General features: G+C 40.8%; 2 protein-coding genes across 3 annotated transcripts; both read right to left on the bottom strand.

Annotated features, from left to right (window-relative positions):
• Positions 1 to 807: 807 nt before the first annotated feature.
• LOC143338400 (aminoacylase-1-like) lies at positions 808 to 7694 on the bottom strand. The gene is made up of 15 exons (XM_076758766.1): positions 7449 to 7694; positions 6851 to 6998; positions 6210 to 6274; positions 6007 to 6111; positions 5819 to 5913; positions 5551 to 5627; positions 4630 to 4719; positions 3847 to 3903; positions 3667 to 3740; positions 3502 to 3551; positions 2592 to 2736; positions 2390 to 2458; positions 2198 to 2277; positions 1623 to 1683; positions 808 to 1468 (listed from the first exon to the last, which is right to left on the bottom strand). Exons 2-15 carry the CDS (start codon positions 6975 to 6977, stop codon positions 1304 to 1306), a joined length of 1260 nt encoding a protein of 419 aa, XP_076614881.1. The 5' UTR covers positions 6978 to 6998; positions 7449 to 7694; the 3' UTR covers positions 808 to 1303.
• A 2811-nt stretch (positions 7695 to 10505) lies between these two features.
• Positions 10506 to 15249, bottom strand: abhd14a (abhydrolase domain containing 14A). 2 transcript variants are annotated; one of them, XM_076758744.1, is made up of 5 exons: positions 14847 to 15249; positions 13885 to 14165; positions 13571 to 13686; positions 12794 to 13029; positions 10506 to 11461 (listed from the first exon to the last, which is right to left on the bottom strand). In XM_076758744.1, the coding sequence occupies exons 2-5, from the start codon at positions 14145 to 14147 to the stop codon at positions 11279 to 11281; spliced, it is 798 nt and encodes a 265-aa protein (XP_076614859.1). In that variant the 5' UTR covers positions 14148 to 14165; positions 14847 to 15249; the 3' UTR covers positions 10506 to 11278. The 2 variants fall into 2 exon arrangements, with proteins under 2 accessions (XP_076614859.1, XP_076614867.1); XM_076758752.1 differs by having other exon boundaries at positions 13885 to 14057; positions 14847 to 15231.
• Between the last annotated feature and the right edge of the window lie 1076 nt (positions 15250 to 16325).

Genomic DNA, 16325 nt, shown 5'->3' with positions numbered 1-16325 from the left:
AAGGAACACAGGTTTAGTGAGGCTGGCTATGCAGTTGCTGACTGAAGGTCAACTTTTCCAATTTGTCTTATTCTAATAGATTTTAAAATACAATTAATTACATTTCTTTGTTTGAACAATATAAAATGTATAATTCCGACTATTAGGACATTAGACTATAAGTATATTGGCAGCTCTTTGAAACTGCACTTGTACGCAGCTGTACTTCAATCTACATGGTAATGCCAACATGCTAACTTGCTCACAATGACATTGCAGGTATTTTTTCTGCTGGGGAATGATGAAGCTAATGGTTTAGCTTTGCAGGTAGTTGATTATAAACCAAAATATTTGACAAATTAAAATTTGCACCAGAGGATGCTGCTAGATCAAATGTCGAGGGATCACCAAAGTGATTATAATTCATGTTGAATGTTGGCATCACTGGCACCAAAGTTTGTATCAATCCTAGCTTTACTTCTGTCTCGCTCATTAGCAAACAAAATGCATCATTGTGGTGAGCAGGCTGGACTCTCCATCACAACACTCCAACAGAGTACCTGATGATCATTTTGAAGGCTGCACTGATAGATTCAATGATTTAACTTGTGTTTGGACATCTTTATTGATGTAGTTACGGGAAATTTTACTGTCTGTCCTTGAAGCAGATGGTTGTTTGGAGGTTAACTGCTTTAGCTGTAGGCAGTCAGAAATCTTCCACCATAACACAGCTCTAATCCTGCTGCTCCTTCACTGCTACTTCAAAAAGCACATCAGTGTGGCATCAAGTACAAATCTCTTGCATGCAAGAAAATATAACCATGAAAGTAATGAACAAATATATTTATTCAATTCCATTTATTAAATAAAATTCTAACTCGTGGATTCATAGTTTTAAAATCAAGTGAAATCTAAAAAGTGGCAATTAAGTGATGTTTGATCTAAGAGTTTAATCAAAGTCATCTTTAGATTTTAGTCAGTTGGTTTTTCCCATCCTCCTGGAATACACTACATTACACAATAGGTGATATTTCTTTAAGACTGCATACACACAGGCACACTCAATCCACAATGTTGACATACAGTAAGTATGTTGTTAAAAAACTGCTGCAGTGCTGAGTAACGCAACGCTTACTGCGCCTATATCCTGAGAATCATTAAAAAAAAAAAATCAAAAAAATCAATAGTACCAAAGGTTACATGCTCAGTTTTGGCTTCTGATATACATGTTATTATTCTTTGGTAATCTCTGCAAATTCTTCAAGTTAAATATTCAGCTCATCAGTGAAACACATTTTAGAGAGGATTAAAAATGAAGACTTGTCTAAGCCTCATCAGAGCAGACAGGAACGCTGGCGAGAGCTGGGATGAGCCTCTCGTACACGCTGATGCCTTTCAGGAAGACCTGCTCATTCAGATACTCGTTGTGATCGTGCAGCAGGATTGGCGTCCGGTTCATTGGGGAAAAGCCGATAGCAGGGATACCCACCTAGATTCAACAAACACACCTTTTACCGGGCAGCCACAGAACTGAGGGAGCAGCTTTCGCCCAGAAATGATAAACGAATTAATACAATGTCAAATTGACTGAGTTTTTTTCCCCTTTTTTTTCTCTTGCTATCATATGCAGATCTTATACTCACAGCTCGGATGAAACGGCTATCTGTGGCAGCAGGAAAAATCTCCTTCTCCAGAGTCATATTCCTACAGTGGAGTTATTGACATGAGACTTGTGTTCATGATAAAAGGACAGATTCAGTTCAGTCCTCCTGTACCTTCACTCCTTTGTCAGCTACTGTTATAAACATTTCCAAAACATGTCCCAAAAGTGCTACACATGTTACACAGTGTTCGACAGGCATAACCATATACAGTTTACATTTCCAGTGGAATTCTACAGTCAATGACAAAAGAAAAAGCTTTTTTGGCAGATGCTGAGACGATGAACTGCAGACAGCACAGAGAACACAGTTCTTTCTAAAGATGAGAAGAGGATTGTGGGAGCCGTGTGAATATTTTCAGCTAAGGTGTGAAGTACCACAAAGTGAATGCATTAAAATTGGCTGTGCAAATACAAATAGGACACAAAAATCTTATTTTTATGATCCGCTAAAACAGTACACAAAGATTGACATTAGATTGCACATCTACTGTAAACAGACGTCAAGTTTCCGTATCATGTACACATATTGTGTACTCGTGTGGACAGTGGGCTCACATTGCCTTGCAGGTTGCGCTGAAGGTGCTCCACCAAGGATCATTCTCGTCCGTTGAAGTCACATTCTGGTTCATATGTTTCTGCAATGGATGGCAGCTAATTTAACATAACTGACAACAGAACAAACAGCACCTTTATAAAAAGTACAGCGCGTGTGTGTGTGTGTGTGTGTGTGTGTGTGTGTACACCGACCTGAGCAAATTCGTAAGTGACATCCTCTCCTGCTTCTTTGCACCACTCTTTTATCTGTCTTTCAAACTCCTGGTTGGATGATAATCATTTAGAAGTTAGAATGGAGTTAACATTGAGCTGGAGGTCATGACGTCTGCATGACTCTACGAACAAGTCACACAAACACAAACGTTCCCACTCAAACAGACACACGCTTACACACCTGCAGGTTTACTGTAGGTGGTATTCTCAGGTCAAAGCTGACGTCCATCTCGGGTGGGATGACGTTGTAGGCCACGCCACCTTTGACCATGGTCATGTTCACTGTGGTGACATCACCGAGTGTGAAACACTCACTGGTATTTAGCCTGAAATAGACACACATTAATCAAATTACTGCAGTTACAACGCAGTGACACAGAAATGAAACCTAGCAGAATTTTATTTTTGCAAAGCCAACACTGGTAACTAATTTGACTTTAATATCAAAGTAATTAACATCAAAACTGTTGTTCTTGGCACTATGGAGCTAATTAGCCACTTGCTGTTTCCGCTCATATTCATTTATGTCTCTGGGACACAAACACAACACATAACGGTTGATGAGCATTTCTTTTAATTGACCAGGAGACAAAGTCATGGATTTTCTCACAAATGTATTTACACATCCATGTTTTCCTAATAATTCCCTTGATAGTTGTGTTCAGACTCAGATCAGCTGCTTATATTGTTCAGCTTTGAACATCAACATGGCATCTTTACTGTACACACAGTTCATCAAAATATCTCAGTAGCATTACTCTAAACTCACTCTAAACAAGCCATAAACAGACTCATAAGCCATTCAGAGCAACTCTTAGAGTTTGGATAGTCATAATTTAAATTTTAAGAGATGCTCTTAACGTATTATTTGAATCCACTTTATGAAAAGTGGCATAGAGGGGACCTTTCATACAAGGACTTCCTCTAGAGACTCAAGTGTTAAAGCTCACATTTCGAGAATAACTGCACAAAGCAGATCAAGTGTTTTGTTATAAATATGGTGTGATTAAAACACATCATCCCAAAGTTAGAACAAAAGTGTGTATTCATGAGAAAATTGCCAGAAACATTAAGATGTTTTTCAATCTCACCTTTGTTTTTCCTTCTCTCTGAAGTCCAGGAAGGAGTTCATGACTTGGCGCTGAGAAGGAACAGACAGCGTGGTCAATGACACTGTTTTTCTTAGTCCTTGTAACAACAACAGGTTTTTATGGCTTAAGAGCTTTATTAACCAGCTGCAAGACACCAACACTGACCAGTTTCTCAGCAGCTGTGTTCTCCACAAACCTCGAGCCATGACCTGGACTGCCTGGGCAGTGGACTGTAATCCCTAGAAAGAAGTAATTCTGCTTGATTCAGCTCTGTCTTCATCATCACTCAGAAATCATGGCATCTGATAAGCTGGAAGTCTTTTACTGTATGTATTCTGTACTCACACCAGGGGTTCCTCTCTCCATAAAACACAGTGAAGGCCTCGCCAGGGTTGGCCAGACCTACAGAACACATGCAGTCATATGAATAGAGAAATGAACAATACAAATTTAGCTCTAATCTCATATAAATGTATAAAAAGACAATTGATTGGTATAATTTTCAGCATCTTACCGACATTAACTTCAATAAAAAAGTTCCATCTTTTTTTCTTTAAATGACAAACATTTTAGTATCAGGGCAGTCGCTTAACTTGATTTAAGCTCACAATAAGGATTAACTTACTGACACAAGAAACGAATAAATAAAGGGCGAAAACAAGAGGGAATGCTTATCGATGTAACACCAAGTCAAAAAAGAATTTCCCTTGACTTGAACTTCATAGCAGCTCTTCTTCAGCTGCTGGTGCAGGGAGGCTCCAGAAAAGATTCAAGGAGACGACATGAAATGTTGTGAAAAAAAAATAACAGTTCACCCTTCATTTATCACAATATCTGACTGACCTTTACTGTTTACGGCAAACACTTTTTGTTACTTCTGCCCAAAATGTCAAAACTGTAGCTTGCACAATGATCTGGAGGGATAATCACGATACTGGCAGGGATGTTTTGAGGTGTCAAGATATACAATTTTAACACACAGCTGCCAACCAAACAGAAAACTGAATTTTCATGGTCATTGTATAAACTCAATAACCGACTGCATTCTCAAATGACTTCAGAGGCCTTCAGGGTTCAGGATCTTATTCATTAACTCTTATGAGATGTTGCAAACAGTTATTTATTTACCTTCGTCGAGAGCAAAGCCAATGTTTAGTTTTTGGAACTCTGGGTGCTTCACAAATGTTTCCATTCCCTTGTGGCCTCCAACTTCTTCATCTACAAGAAAGAGAAAAATACATTGAAGTTCTTAATGTCACACTTTCATTTGCCAGGAATGCTCATTGCTGATAGTTTAACTTCAGTTAAATGAGTGTATAGTTTTAAAGTTCATTGTAATTAAAGGCTCTGAGGAGTTTTCAATCATTCTGGCTGATTAGACCTCTGCTCAGGTTCAAGCCAGCAGAGCTGTGAATTACATCAAGTCCCCAAAGTCCACCTGCCAAGAATTTCTTTCCAAAATCCAAGCAGCAGTGCTGGTTTGTGCTGGCTGGGGTTTCCAGTCCACTTCAATTCAGCAGGTAAACAGCACAGGCCACTTATACAGACTTGAATCAAAGGCTTTGAGCAGTAAATACATAAAATACCACATAAACAACACAGACTATGAAACACGTTAAACACGGCGGCAATGAAAAGGCCCTGTACTGTCTTTACCTAATTCAAAAGATTAAAGTTCATATTTCATCTCCACCACCTGCTGCTGTTTGACAGCTACACTTCTGTACTGTTTTTGGAAATGGAGTTTTTCTAGCTTGCTTCATCACCATGTTTAGTACATTATCACACTACCAGACTACAAACTAAAGTGTTGCTTCTGGACCGCGCCGTGGGGGAATTTCGTTGGATGGAAAGGTTCACTTTAACACGTGTAAAACAACTACCAGGAGAGTGAAGACGGTGTCAGTCAAGCGGTCTGAACACACACTGTCTTGAGAAGAGGTCTGATCAGGCAACATAAGTGAAAACACATGAGTGGATGGTCACAGGTGTGTAGATGCTTTGAGAACAAACTACAAATAGAGGAAGGAAAGCAATCAAAGACCCTACCAGGAACAAACATTAAGTGCACAGTGCGCATTAGTTTCCATCCCTCAGCTTTCAGTCTTCTGACTGCCTGGATGTACCTGCAAGAACAAAAGAAAACCCAACAGAGTAACGACGAAAAAAAGAGGAGTCTGGATTGACAGTATGCAGGTTGACTGAGTGGGCGTTAAAGCAGGTGCTACACATAGATCATAATTAAAAGTGAAGATCACAACAACTAGAGCATAAATCCTGTTTAATGAAACAAGTTATCAAGGCAGTTTATACCCACTGTATAGTTACACATTTCATGTCCTGTGTTCCCCGGGCATAAATGTTGCCCTCTGCATCTTTGAAAGCACTGAAAGCATCGTATTTCCAATGTTCCTGGAGAAGAGATTGATATCATATCTATTTTTTTCATGTCTATGAAAGATAATTACAGGATTGCGACGCCATGAACAGAGACAGACACCATACCTGGAAAACAGGTACAACATCTGTGTGGGAATTCAGTAAGATGGATTTCAAGGATGGGTTCGTCCCTTCCCATGTCATGATTGACACAACTCTGCCTGGACAAACCTACAGGGAGAAGGAAGATGAGGCTCGCTGTATTAGACTAGTGTCTGTACAAGCTTCACAGAACGCACACAGATGTAATTACCATCACTGACACACACCTCAATCTTTTTCATGGGTAGACCAAGCTCATCAGCCATTCTGTCCAGGAACCGAAGAGCAGCATCTGTAAATGAATGAACAGGTAGCAGAGCAGTCTGTTTAATTTTAATAACTGAGTAAAACTTGAAAACAGAGCTGAAAGTCTGAGTAACACATCATGAAGAGTGCAATCCACATGCAATCCCATTCTTTTGGACAGGGCCACAGTTATTGGCCCGCAGTTTGTTTGTTTTCTGCTTTGGTTTTGACCCCAGATGAGGTGAAGGTGCAAGGCTAGCTCTGCAGCTCAGCTTTCTTTTCGAGACCACAAGCTTCATGCATAACTGGAGGCATGTAATGTCTAACAGATGCAGATAAGAATTGGACTTTGATAAATGATGGCAAATTAAGATGATACAAGCACATACATTTCACACTGGACAGGCTTAGTTTTAAGCTGACCTACAGCAGATGATTAACCAGAGGCGTGAAATGATCTGACAATGACAACATCTGAAGTGAAATGACAGCAACATGAAAAACAGCTGTTTTGACTTCGGCCCCTGACAAACTGGGTTAGACCAAGAAATATAAAAATCAAACTCTGACATTTGCAAAGGACATGGCTCGATTTCAGGGTGTTGTGAGGGACATATCTCACCATAGTCAGGGTCTGGGTGGACGGTTTTGAGGCGGAGGTACTCTCTGAACAGACTCACAGAGGGGTCCTCCCCCTCAGGAGAGCTCTGTCCGCCTCCAGCCCCTGGACCATCTTTATCAGGCAGCATGGTGGGATTTATTTCACTCCTCTGTGGACACAGAGATAACACCATAAAACAACACACGACAAACAAAAATCATGTTTTAAAACCAACACACCAGGCTCATGCGACAAATATCTGCCTGATCATTTCGTCTTTTTATTTGTATTTAAACCCAAGCAGCGAACCGGAACTGTTCACTCACTGCAGTTACGTCTCACAGACCGTTAGGCCAGCAGCCTGAATCAGTGCCGTTAACGGTCGCTACCTGCACCAAGCTCCGCTGCTGGAGGACCCAGTTTATGCTAAAACAGCTAGCTAGCCTTCTAGTTAACTTGTTATACTCTGTGTAGCCGGAGAAGAAGCTACAGCTGCGTCTCAACCGCGACTTCACCAGCTAAGAGTCGCGGTAGTGAGAGGACACTACATGACAGCGAATGACGTTAATTATTTTACAGCTGTTAGCTGTTAGCAACAGTTGTTGGTCACAGCACTCACCCCGAACCGCTCCAGTCCGCTCGGTCGTCAGGTGAGCAGCCTGGCCGGTGATCTGAAGGCTGCTGATTGGGCCTGTTCCCGCCCTTCAAAATAAAAGTCCTGACGCTGGAATCAAAGTTAGCTGAACGTTAACGACATGTTCAAAAAGTGTTTCGAGGCATTGACATGAAATATATCCTTTCGGCAAACATGATCACGGGCTTGGGCTTCGTATGTGTGTGCAGCCCGACCAATGAAATTACAGAGAGTTACCGTTCAAAATAAAACGATATGATGTTATCATATAAGCTATATTATGGTATGTACAAAAAGTGATCTCTAAGACTAAAATGTTAACTACTTATTTTAATAGTCAGTCATGCATCAGTGTTCATGTGTAGTATTAATAGAAGCAGAGAGTGAATGAAAGAGTGAGACAGGTCCATTTCACCACTGAAGCTTTGAATACAGCAGCTGACAACTTAACCATAGAAACTTGTATCACATCTGCCTGATGCAGTCCTGGAGAGGGTCACTGATTTCATTGAGTAGGTGAAAGTATGTAAACACACCAAAGGAAAGACAGACATGGAAATTCCAAAACCTACAGTGACAAATCAGCAACAACAGGCGAGCAGAGCAACTTAGCTGGAGGCAAAAGGCAAATTCCACACATGACAGTTGGGTGAAGAACCCGTCAGACAGGAAACTTACACAACCAGAATGAGATGTCCTAGTCGAAGGATAAAACTTCTCCTCCCCAGCACAGCACGTGCCAGTAGTTCACCTCATCACAGCAGCAAAATCAGTCATAAGGAAAAACAGCTCAACAGAAGCATAGGCAGAAAAGTTCAGGTTGAAGGTATCAGCAGGTCTCTCCAAGACAAAGGCACCCGCTTCTAACCTCAAGGTCCAGGCAAGGAAGGCTGTGACGTTACAGAGCATGGACCAAAACATCACCATCCTACTGGCTGATAAAGGAAGATGCACACACATAAACAAAGCGGACGATAATGTATTGTATGGGCTCCCCGTTTCACAGCAGCAGCAACTGTTAAAACACTGCCAAACATTTACAGTGGAATACAAAAGTTTGGGAACCCCCGCATGGTCAGTACTTTGTAACACCTCCTTTGGCAAGTATCAGAGCTTGCAAAGGCTTTTTGTAGCTAGTGAAAGTCTTTCAGGTCTTGCTTAGAGGATTTTCAGCCATTTTTCCTGCAAAAGGCCTCTGGTTCTTGAGCCGTCTTGCATGCACTCCTCTCTGAGGTCTACGCACAGATTTTCAAAGGTGTTTAGGTCAGGGACTGTGTGGGCGGCAAAACCTTCAGTTGTGCCTCTTGAGGTCGTCCATTGTGGACTTTGAGGTGTGTTTAGGATCATTATCCTCTTGTAGAAGCCATCTTCTTTTCATCTGAAGATTTTTTTACAGACAGTGAGATGGGCTGCTATTTAATTGAATCCATTCTTCCCTCCACCAGTGAACTGTTCCCTGTGCCATTGTCTGTAAAACAAGCCCGAAACAAGATCAATCCACCCCCAGTATGCACCTTGTTGGAGAGGTGTCCTTTTCCTTAAATTCTGCATCCTTTTTTCACCAAACATACCTACACTAGTGGCACTGACCCAGTGGTTTAGAAATGTGGACAAGACATGGGTCAAAATTAAAACCCAGGAAGTGCAAGCTTTCTCAGAACACATCAACTAAGTGGACGGTAGCATCAAGCTCAGGAGACACAGGAAAGTGACACACATATATATCAGTACTTATTCTTTGACTCTCACCATTAGAGCATTTGTTATATCAGAGCCCTGCAACACTGAGCTGACAGTGTACCAACAAGTGCCCAGAGCCATGAGAAAAAGCACAGCCGTCTTACAGCTTGTGGATACCATGACTGGACCTTTGTGAAAACAGCCGAAAGGTTCAGGAAGAACACCAACACTGTGGGTGATGAGGAAAAGAACAAACACAACAACGTTGTCATTCCACACATGTCTGGAGTATCTGAGAAACTCAAGAGGATTCTCAACAAACACCACATCTGTTTGTTTTTCAAACCCAGCAACACACTAAGACAGACACGGTTCCACCCCAAAGACTGCACACCCAAACACAAGAGAAGCTGTGTAGTGTGTGAGGCCCATTGCACTGAGGAAACTGAACAACCATTAAACAAATGCATGGAGCAACACAGGGCCAACTCCTCAGGTCAAGACTCAGCAGTTCATCTACACCTGAAACACAAGGGACACTCATGTGAGGACAACAACGTACATAATTTGGATATGGAGGACAGATGGTTTGAAAGATGAGTGAAAGGACAGAGGAGGAGGTCTGCAACACCACTTATCCCCCACCTACAATTATTTCATGGCCTCCCAGGAGATTTAACAACTATTCACATTTGGTCTCACGTGACAACTCTGGCTGTCATTCACACCTGGCCTCAGGTGACTTCAACAACTCTACCGACTGTCGTTACCCAGCCAAGAGCAGGAACGACCCAGGAGGTTTCAATGACCTTGACAACGACCCCCACAGAGGTTAAATTCCTGGGACTCCCCACCACTCAGAACTGAGGAACCCCCTCGGATGAGAGGCGAAATGTTTTCAAGTTTCTACAACCAAGTCAAGCTGCTCTGATTCAGCTCTCCACTGTGAGGTTCCAGGGGTAACTTCGCATACTTAAGTAAAAGTGTCCTGTTACAGTCTTGCATTTAAAAGTCAGAGAAAATATCAAAAGTATTATCGCGGTTTGGCCCTTGTCAGAGTGTTAATGTGTCGTTTTATAATCATTTATGCACTAACATGTAAGCAGCATTTTAGTTTTTGGGGGAGGAGCTTTATATACTCCAAGTACTTTATATACTGTTGAGCAATTTGATCAACAGCAAAACTGATTATATTTTTGGATGTAAAATCTGGTAAGTGGCTGTAAAAAGCTGCGTCAGAAACTCTCCAAGAACTTTCACAAAAGCCAGCAGAACAATAACCTTCAACAGCAAGTTCTATAAACATATGAGAATAACCCTCAGTTCCCAAAACATTTTACCAACTGAAACATACAAAGCACACATTTTTTTGTTTTTATTTTAAGCTATGCATATATATTATTCTAAGTTTGTTTGTTGCATGATTGTCCAAACTTATTGCAAATATATTACATATAACTTCATCATAATATAAATAAACGTGAACTTTTTTTTTTTTTAGCATTTTATATCGTCTATATTCTTTTTTACATTTTTGTAACAATGTGCATCAACTTCGTTTGTAGAGAACAGCATGTGGGTTTTTTTTCTTTCTTGGAAGCTGGAATGGCTACTACATCTTCATACACAAACCTGTCGGTCAAATGTGGAGCGAACAGAAGCTATTCAAACACAGACAGCTGCTACATTTGCATATTTACAGTAAGCAACGCGTCACCTACAAAATGGTAACAGTGATGTAAACACATTCCATGTTTTTACATGCAAAGAGAGACATGAAACAAACACATGAAACAAGACTCACCACTAAACATGTCTGAAGCCATTTATAAAACATGAGGTGATCTAGTCTCTTATTTGTGGGTGACGTTATGGGAAATTGAAAAAAAAAAAAGGAAAATGGAAACATCTGAAATATGGTATTGTTAACTGACGCTACATGATTTTACATGCCATTTTTCATGTACTGAATCCTACTCCCATGCCAAGGTTCTTTGCTTCGGGTGATGATATGAAAATAATGCTGATCTTAGTTCTTTTTTTGCAAAATTGTCACCATACTAAACCACTGATTAGATGGCTAGTGCTCCTCTGTCTATTTTTTGCTCTTCTTTCTTTTATCTCCACCAAACATCTCACTTCAGTTTGCTGAGGAAGTCGATCAATCCTTGGTGAAATTCTCTGGGTTTGTCCATGTAGCAGGCATGGCGAGCGCCTTCTAACTTCAGCACAAAGTGATGTGGCAGTTGTATGAGGTTCTTGTGGGACTGGGCACCCAGATTTGTGTCCAGGGCTCCAAACACAATCAGAGTGGGAGTCTGAAAAAAAAAAAAAACACACCGGTGTAAGGGACTATGAGACTGGACAGCGCAAACGCTTCAGGTTGTCAGGCACATCAGCTGGTTCCACATTAAACAGCACAGCAAATATGTTCAGTTCCTTTTGTTTACTTTTCGTGTCCTGAAACCTCTTATCACATGCCTGATGGGGTTTTCACACTCAGCAGCATATTCAGATGTCATAGCAGGTTTTGCTCTGACAGAGTAGGAAAATGCAGCATTTCCTCTTTCCAGCTGCCACAGTTTTAATTTCACTTCAAATGATTTCACATTTGAAAGCAGAGAGCTTGTTATGATGCATTAACATGATATATGTGTGTTCTGTTCAGGGACTACTCTGAAAAAACAGTGTCCAACTCTTTTGGAATCAGGGTTGTACTATTAGGCTAATTAGGCTAAGAACTATAACAATGTTTTTTTTCCTATGGGCTCATCAGTCATTCAGTTCACACATTAAGTTACAACAACTAAAATTAAATGTCTGACTAGCAGTCAGCAGCCATCATTCAACACTCATCCATTAAGTTATAACCATTAAGTGTTTGGTATTTAAACTTGATAAGTGAGTAAACAAAGTCACAATTATTAACAGAAATGATTCAGAATTGAAACAAGTAAATGCTTAATTGTTTGGTCAATTGACAGAAAATTCACCAGCAGCTACAGTGATGATTAATTAATTGTTTCAGTCACTTTCTTTCCAGCAAAAATGCAAAACATTTCCCATTTCCAGCTTCTCATTTGCGCAGATTTACTCCTTTCTGGATGTCTTAATGACAGTAAACTGAATGTCTTTGGCTTTTAGACTGTTTAGTTGGACAAAACAAGCAACATGAAGATGAACATGAACACACTGTACTATAAGGAAATTGTAAAGGGCATTTTTGCAAAGATTCATCAAGAAAATAAATGGCAAATAAACTGATAATGAAAATACTAGTCCATTTTCCACTACAGTTTAAGCAATAGTTAAGAGCCATAAAAACATACACTGATCAAAAGTCAGACTAGTGCAGAGAGCTGTCTGTAAGTAAAATGAAACCTTTACTGGGTATTTAAAGAGACACATCACTTATAGCAAAGCCCAGAAATCAGTTCAATAAGGGCTCACAGTTCATTTATGTCAGAGGGCCCCCTAGTGGATTAATCTGGTCATGCCTCAGCAGCAGCACAGCTCACCCAAAAAATGAAAGTTAACCCTAAAGTGAAGTTTGTTTACTCACATAACACACAATGACTCCATTATGTGCAGTCTTTCCATTTAAATATATTAATCGCAGCGGTCACATCAACAGTCTTTACCTCCCTCACCTGAATATTTTGGTATTGCTGTGGAGTGTAACTTCGGGTGCCAACTGGCGCTATGGGGATGAAGCCATGTAGCTGAGCGCTGTTCTTCATGAGGAAGGGGATGGAGTAATGTCCGCTCATGGAGGGGCTCAAAAGCACAGCTGCCCTGACACCCAAAGACTCCATGAACCTGGAAAGGAGGTCCACCCGATTCTGGTCCGTCTTCAGAGCCTCCGAGTCTGGTGATTTTCCATAGCCTCCAAGAAGAAGGAGAAATTGTGGAAGAAAAGACAAAAGCGGATTAAACCTCTCTTTAAATTTATGCGAGGTGGAGCTGTGCCGGGAACTGCCTGAGGTGGAGGAACAGCACTGCTCGTTTCAACCCACATTTATACCTTGTGCTGCAAGTAAAGAAAATACCATGTGTAGCAACGACACCGCCACTGAATGAAAAGGTGTGAACAGCACAAACACAGTGTATAAACACATACACATGTCAGTTATAATACACTGCTTCATTTAAGAATATGTATATTATAAGATCTTTCATCTCAGCAATGGGATACTCTAATATACTCTGTTCAGACCTCATTTATGTAAGAAAAAGACTACAAGAGAACAAAAAAGAAAGATATTCTTTATATAAAATGTAAGTAATCCTGCTCTCTAAATGTATTCTAGTTCCTCTAATTAATGTGTGCATCAGACCACACTCATCATGATAAAAATGACTGTGTATAATCAAGTAGCAAGTGACATCATTATTGTCGCCATCATTAGTCCGGAGTATGTACCTACCTGGCAGGTCCATCGCTAAGGCCTGATATCCATTAGTTGCTAGTAGGGCCATCGTGCCGAGTTCTTCCCATGTTTTGGATGTGAAGGCCTGGCCGTGCAGGAGGACCACTTGCAGCCTGCAAAGAGAAATCATTTTGTTTCCCCATGACTTCCTAACAGAAGGTTTCTCAAGACTCTATCACCAGTACAGGCCCGGCAAATACAGAGTGTAAGAGCTGTCAGTCAGCAGGACACCAACATGTATCACCTGACCATCCTCACTGCAGTGTGCTGATCCTCTCCGATAACTGGTGTTGTCAGCTGTGTCAACTCACCTTGGCAATATTTGTCGTCCAGCTCCATCAACAGGTAAAGCCTCTCTGAAGAACAGTGGAGGGTCCCCGGGCAGCTGTCCGGTGCGAATGGACACGTTGATGGTTTGAAGCGGAGGATTAGGGGTGGTCATCAGACCCATTCTTTGAGTTTCAAGAGATGGCTCCATGCTGCCCTGGCGAATGGATGGCAGCAGCAGGTACAGCAGTAACGTGGCCAACAACACCAGGCCCAGAACAACAAGACGATTACGGAAGAAATACATTTCGTCAAGATGAACAATCTAGAAAAAGTGGTAGAGAGTACAGTGTCTGAGAGCCCATCATATGGATCCTAACCGCACAGCACTTCTGACTGTTCCACAGAGTACACAGAAGTTGCCATCCCCATCATTATAGACCACTGTGGCTCAACCTATGACTTTGCCTTCACAATCTGTGCTTTCTGAATGTATTTTCAGAGTTTTAACCATCCTTTCAATCGACATACTCACCAATTTCACTGCTGAAATAAAAGGAGCAGGAACACAAGCTTTGAATCTGCACTAATGTTTCCACAGATGTGGGCAACTGACTTGATGAGCTCTATCTTATCACAACACGTGGGAATGATGTAAAATGACCACACGCCATCTAAATCAAAACACAGAGAATAATACCTACTCACAAGGCTTGAGACTGTACCCTTAAACGTCGAGAGGTTGATACTGTTAACCGGGTTAGTGTGTGAGGACTAAAGGTGGCTGTGTAGAATCCAGAGTAACCCAAGAAATGCCATCAGTCAGGTGATGAAGGACGACAAGTCTCAAGCACTGTAGTGCAAAGATAGTAAGCTGACGAATGTTATTTCAACCGACATATGCAAGTAGGCTAACATTAGCTTGACGTGTCGCTCCTCGACTAGCTAAATGTCCGTGCAATGTGACGCTGTGGGTGACAATATGCAGCACCAGAGGAAAACATACCAACACAGAGGAGATGAGTGTCAGACACGTTCACTGACAGCGGGACGAAGCTGTCTGCTTTGTCTTCATGTCTTCTGCAGTGCTGATAGCCAGTGACAGGGAAATGTTGCTGAGAGGCTTCGGCTGGATGCTGGTGGTAAAGCTAAGCTTTTCAAATTGACAGTAAAATTGTGCAGTTAGCCAGACGGTCGCTCTTTTCCGAACAAGAAACTAGCTGTACATGCAACGTTATTCAGAAAAGTTCACATCAATCATAAATAAAAACTGGATAGAAACTGCCATGAGAGAAAGTTGAGAAATGTGAGATTAGTCAAAGAAATTTTGAAAACGTGACTGATTCAGATCAAATCTACCATCGTCTAAATCGCCTGTTCCTCGTCGGAGTACATTACTAGCTGCACACAACATTCTGCACCATACGTCATTTCCTGCTGCTGAAACGGTCAGCTAACGAATCTGTCACACAAACAAGATGAAGTTTCTTTTAATATATCCGATGTTTTTTCCCCCGATATGGATACTGTGTGTCCTTTTTGTGAAAACACGATAAAGCTTTAAATATCCGATGAACCTAAAATAATAAGTTTCTCTCTTGACTGAAAAGACAAAATTGTGCTGTTGGTGTATGGAGGGGTGGGGGAACGGGTTTGGAAAGTACCACATTCACATTAGAAAATTGTCAAACCAAATTCCGATGTATTTAATAACACTTTTGGTATCTATCTATATACTCTGAAACTTCAGACTTCCTCAAAGCCACAGACACACTGTGTAGATGTGAGACACTGTCTCACTGTCTCGTGCATGCCATTTTTCAATTTTGACCCTTTGCTGTGGCATTGACTTTTAATTGCTTAAACCCTGTTTTCTCTGTGTTTTTGTTATAAGAAAACGCTGTCTGTATTTTTCAGTTCTTTTACCATTTTTTCACCCAGAGTAAACCTGTGATGTTAAATGGGCAGAATCCACAGTAGACTACAGTCCCCCACACTATAAGAGAAACAGACAAAATACATTCAAATCCCTATTTAAACAATTCATTTAATCTGATGAAAAAGGTGACTATGAAATGTGATCAAATACAAAACCCTTTGATTTTATTCAGATTTGGTTTCAAACAATATCACCAATATGTTTAGGCAGAGTAAGGCTTGTATAGTAAGTTCATTTCCTTATCAACGCTGAAGCTGAGTGGTACAAAAGTGAAGTTAGAAGATTACATGTGTTTTAGATTTTTGATTATTTCACCCTCCGGACAGCCATGGATTTTCACTGATTCACTGATCTTAGTTTCAGAGACTGGAAACTTGCTTGAGTGTAGTAATCCATCACCATCAGCACACAATAATGCATAGAATGGTGTAAATTTATGATACAATTAAAAAAAAAAAAAAGTGTACTAATTATTATTGGTACACGGGTCAATTGTTGGTTCAGATTTGACAGTGACTGATAATTGCTCATCTCAAACAAGTTCAA

Source organism: Chaetodon auriga, chromosome 2, assembly GCF_051107435.1.
Source record: "Chaetodon auriga isolate fChaAug3 chromosome 2, fChaAug3.hap1, whole genome shotgun sequence".
Lineage (NCBI taxonomy): Eukaryota > Metazoa > Chordata > Actinopteri > Chaetodontiformes > Chaetodontidae > Chaetodon > Chaetodon auriga.
The sequence above is the reverse complement of the archived record's forward strand: the minus strand, read 5'-3'. Positions and strand labels throughout refer to the sequence as shown.

What these genes read in the sequence shown, in the direction of transcription:
- LOC143338400 (XM_076758766.1), bottom strand. Translation starts at nt 6,977, where the DNA reads ATGCTGCCTGATAAAGATGGTCCAGGGGCTGGAGGCGGACAGAGCTCT. An exon ending in CACCTACAGTAAACCTGCAG is followed by an intron (nt 2,459 to 2,591) that starts GTGTGTAAGCGT and finishes TCATCCAACCAG; the next exon opens with GAGTTTGAAAGACAGATAAA. An exon ending in TCACTTACGAATTTGCTCAG is followed by an intron (nt 2,278 to 2,389) that starts GTCGGTGTACAC and finishes CATCCATTGCAG; the next exon opens with AAACATATGAACCAGAATGT.
- abhd14a (XM_076758744.1), bottom strand. Translation starts at nt 14,147, where the DNA reads ATGTATTTCTTCCGTAATCGTCTTGTTGTTCTGGGCCTGGTGTTGTTG. An exon ending in GGACGACAAATATTGCCAAG is followed by an intron (nt 13,687 to 13,884) that starts GTGAGTTGACAC and finishes TTCTCTTTGCAG; the next exon opens with GCTGCAAGTGGTCCTCCTGC. An exon ending in CTTAGCGATGGACCTGCCAG is followed by an intron (nt 13,030 to 13,570) that starts GTAGGTACATAC and finishes TTCTTCTTGGAG; the next exon opens with GCTATGGAAAATCACCAGAC.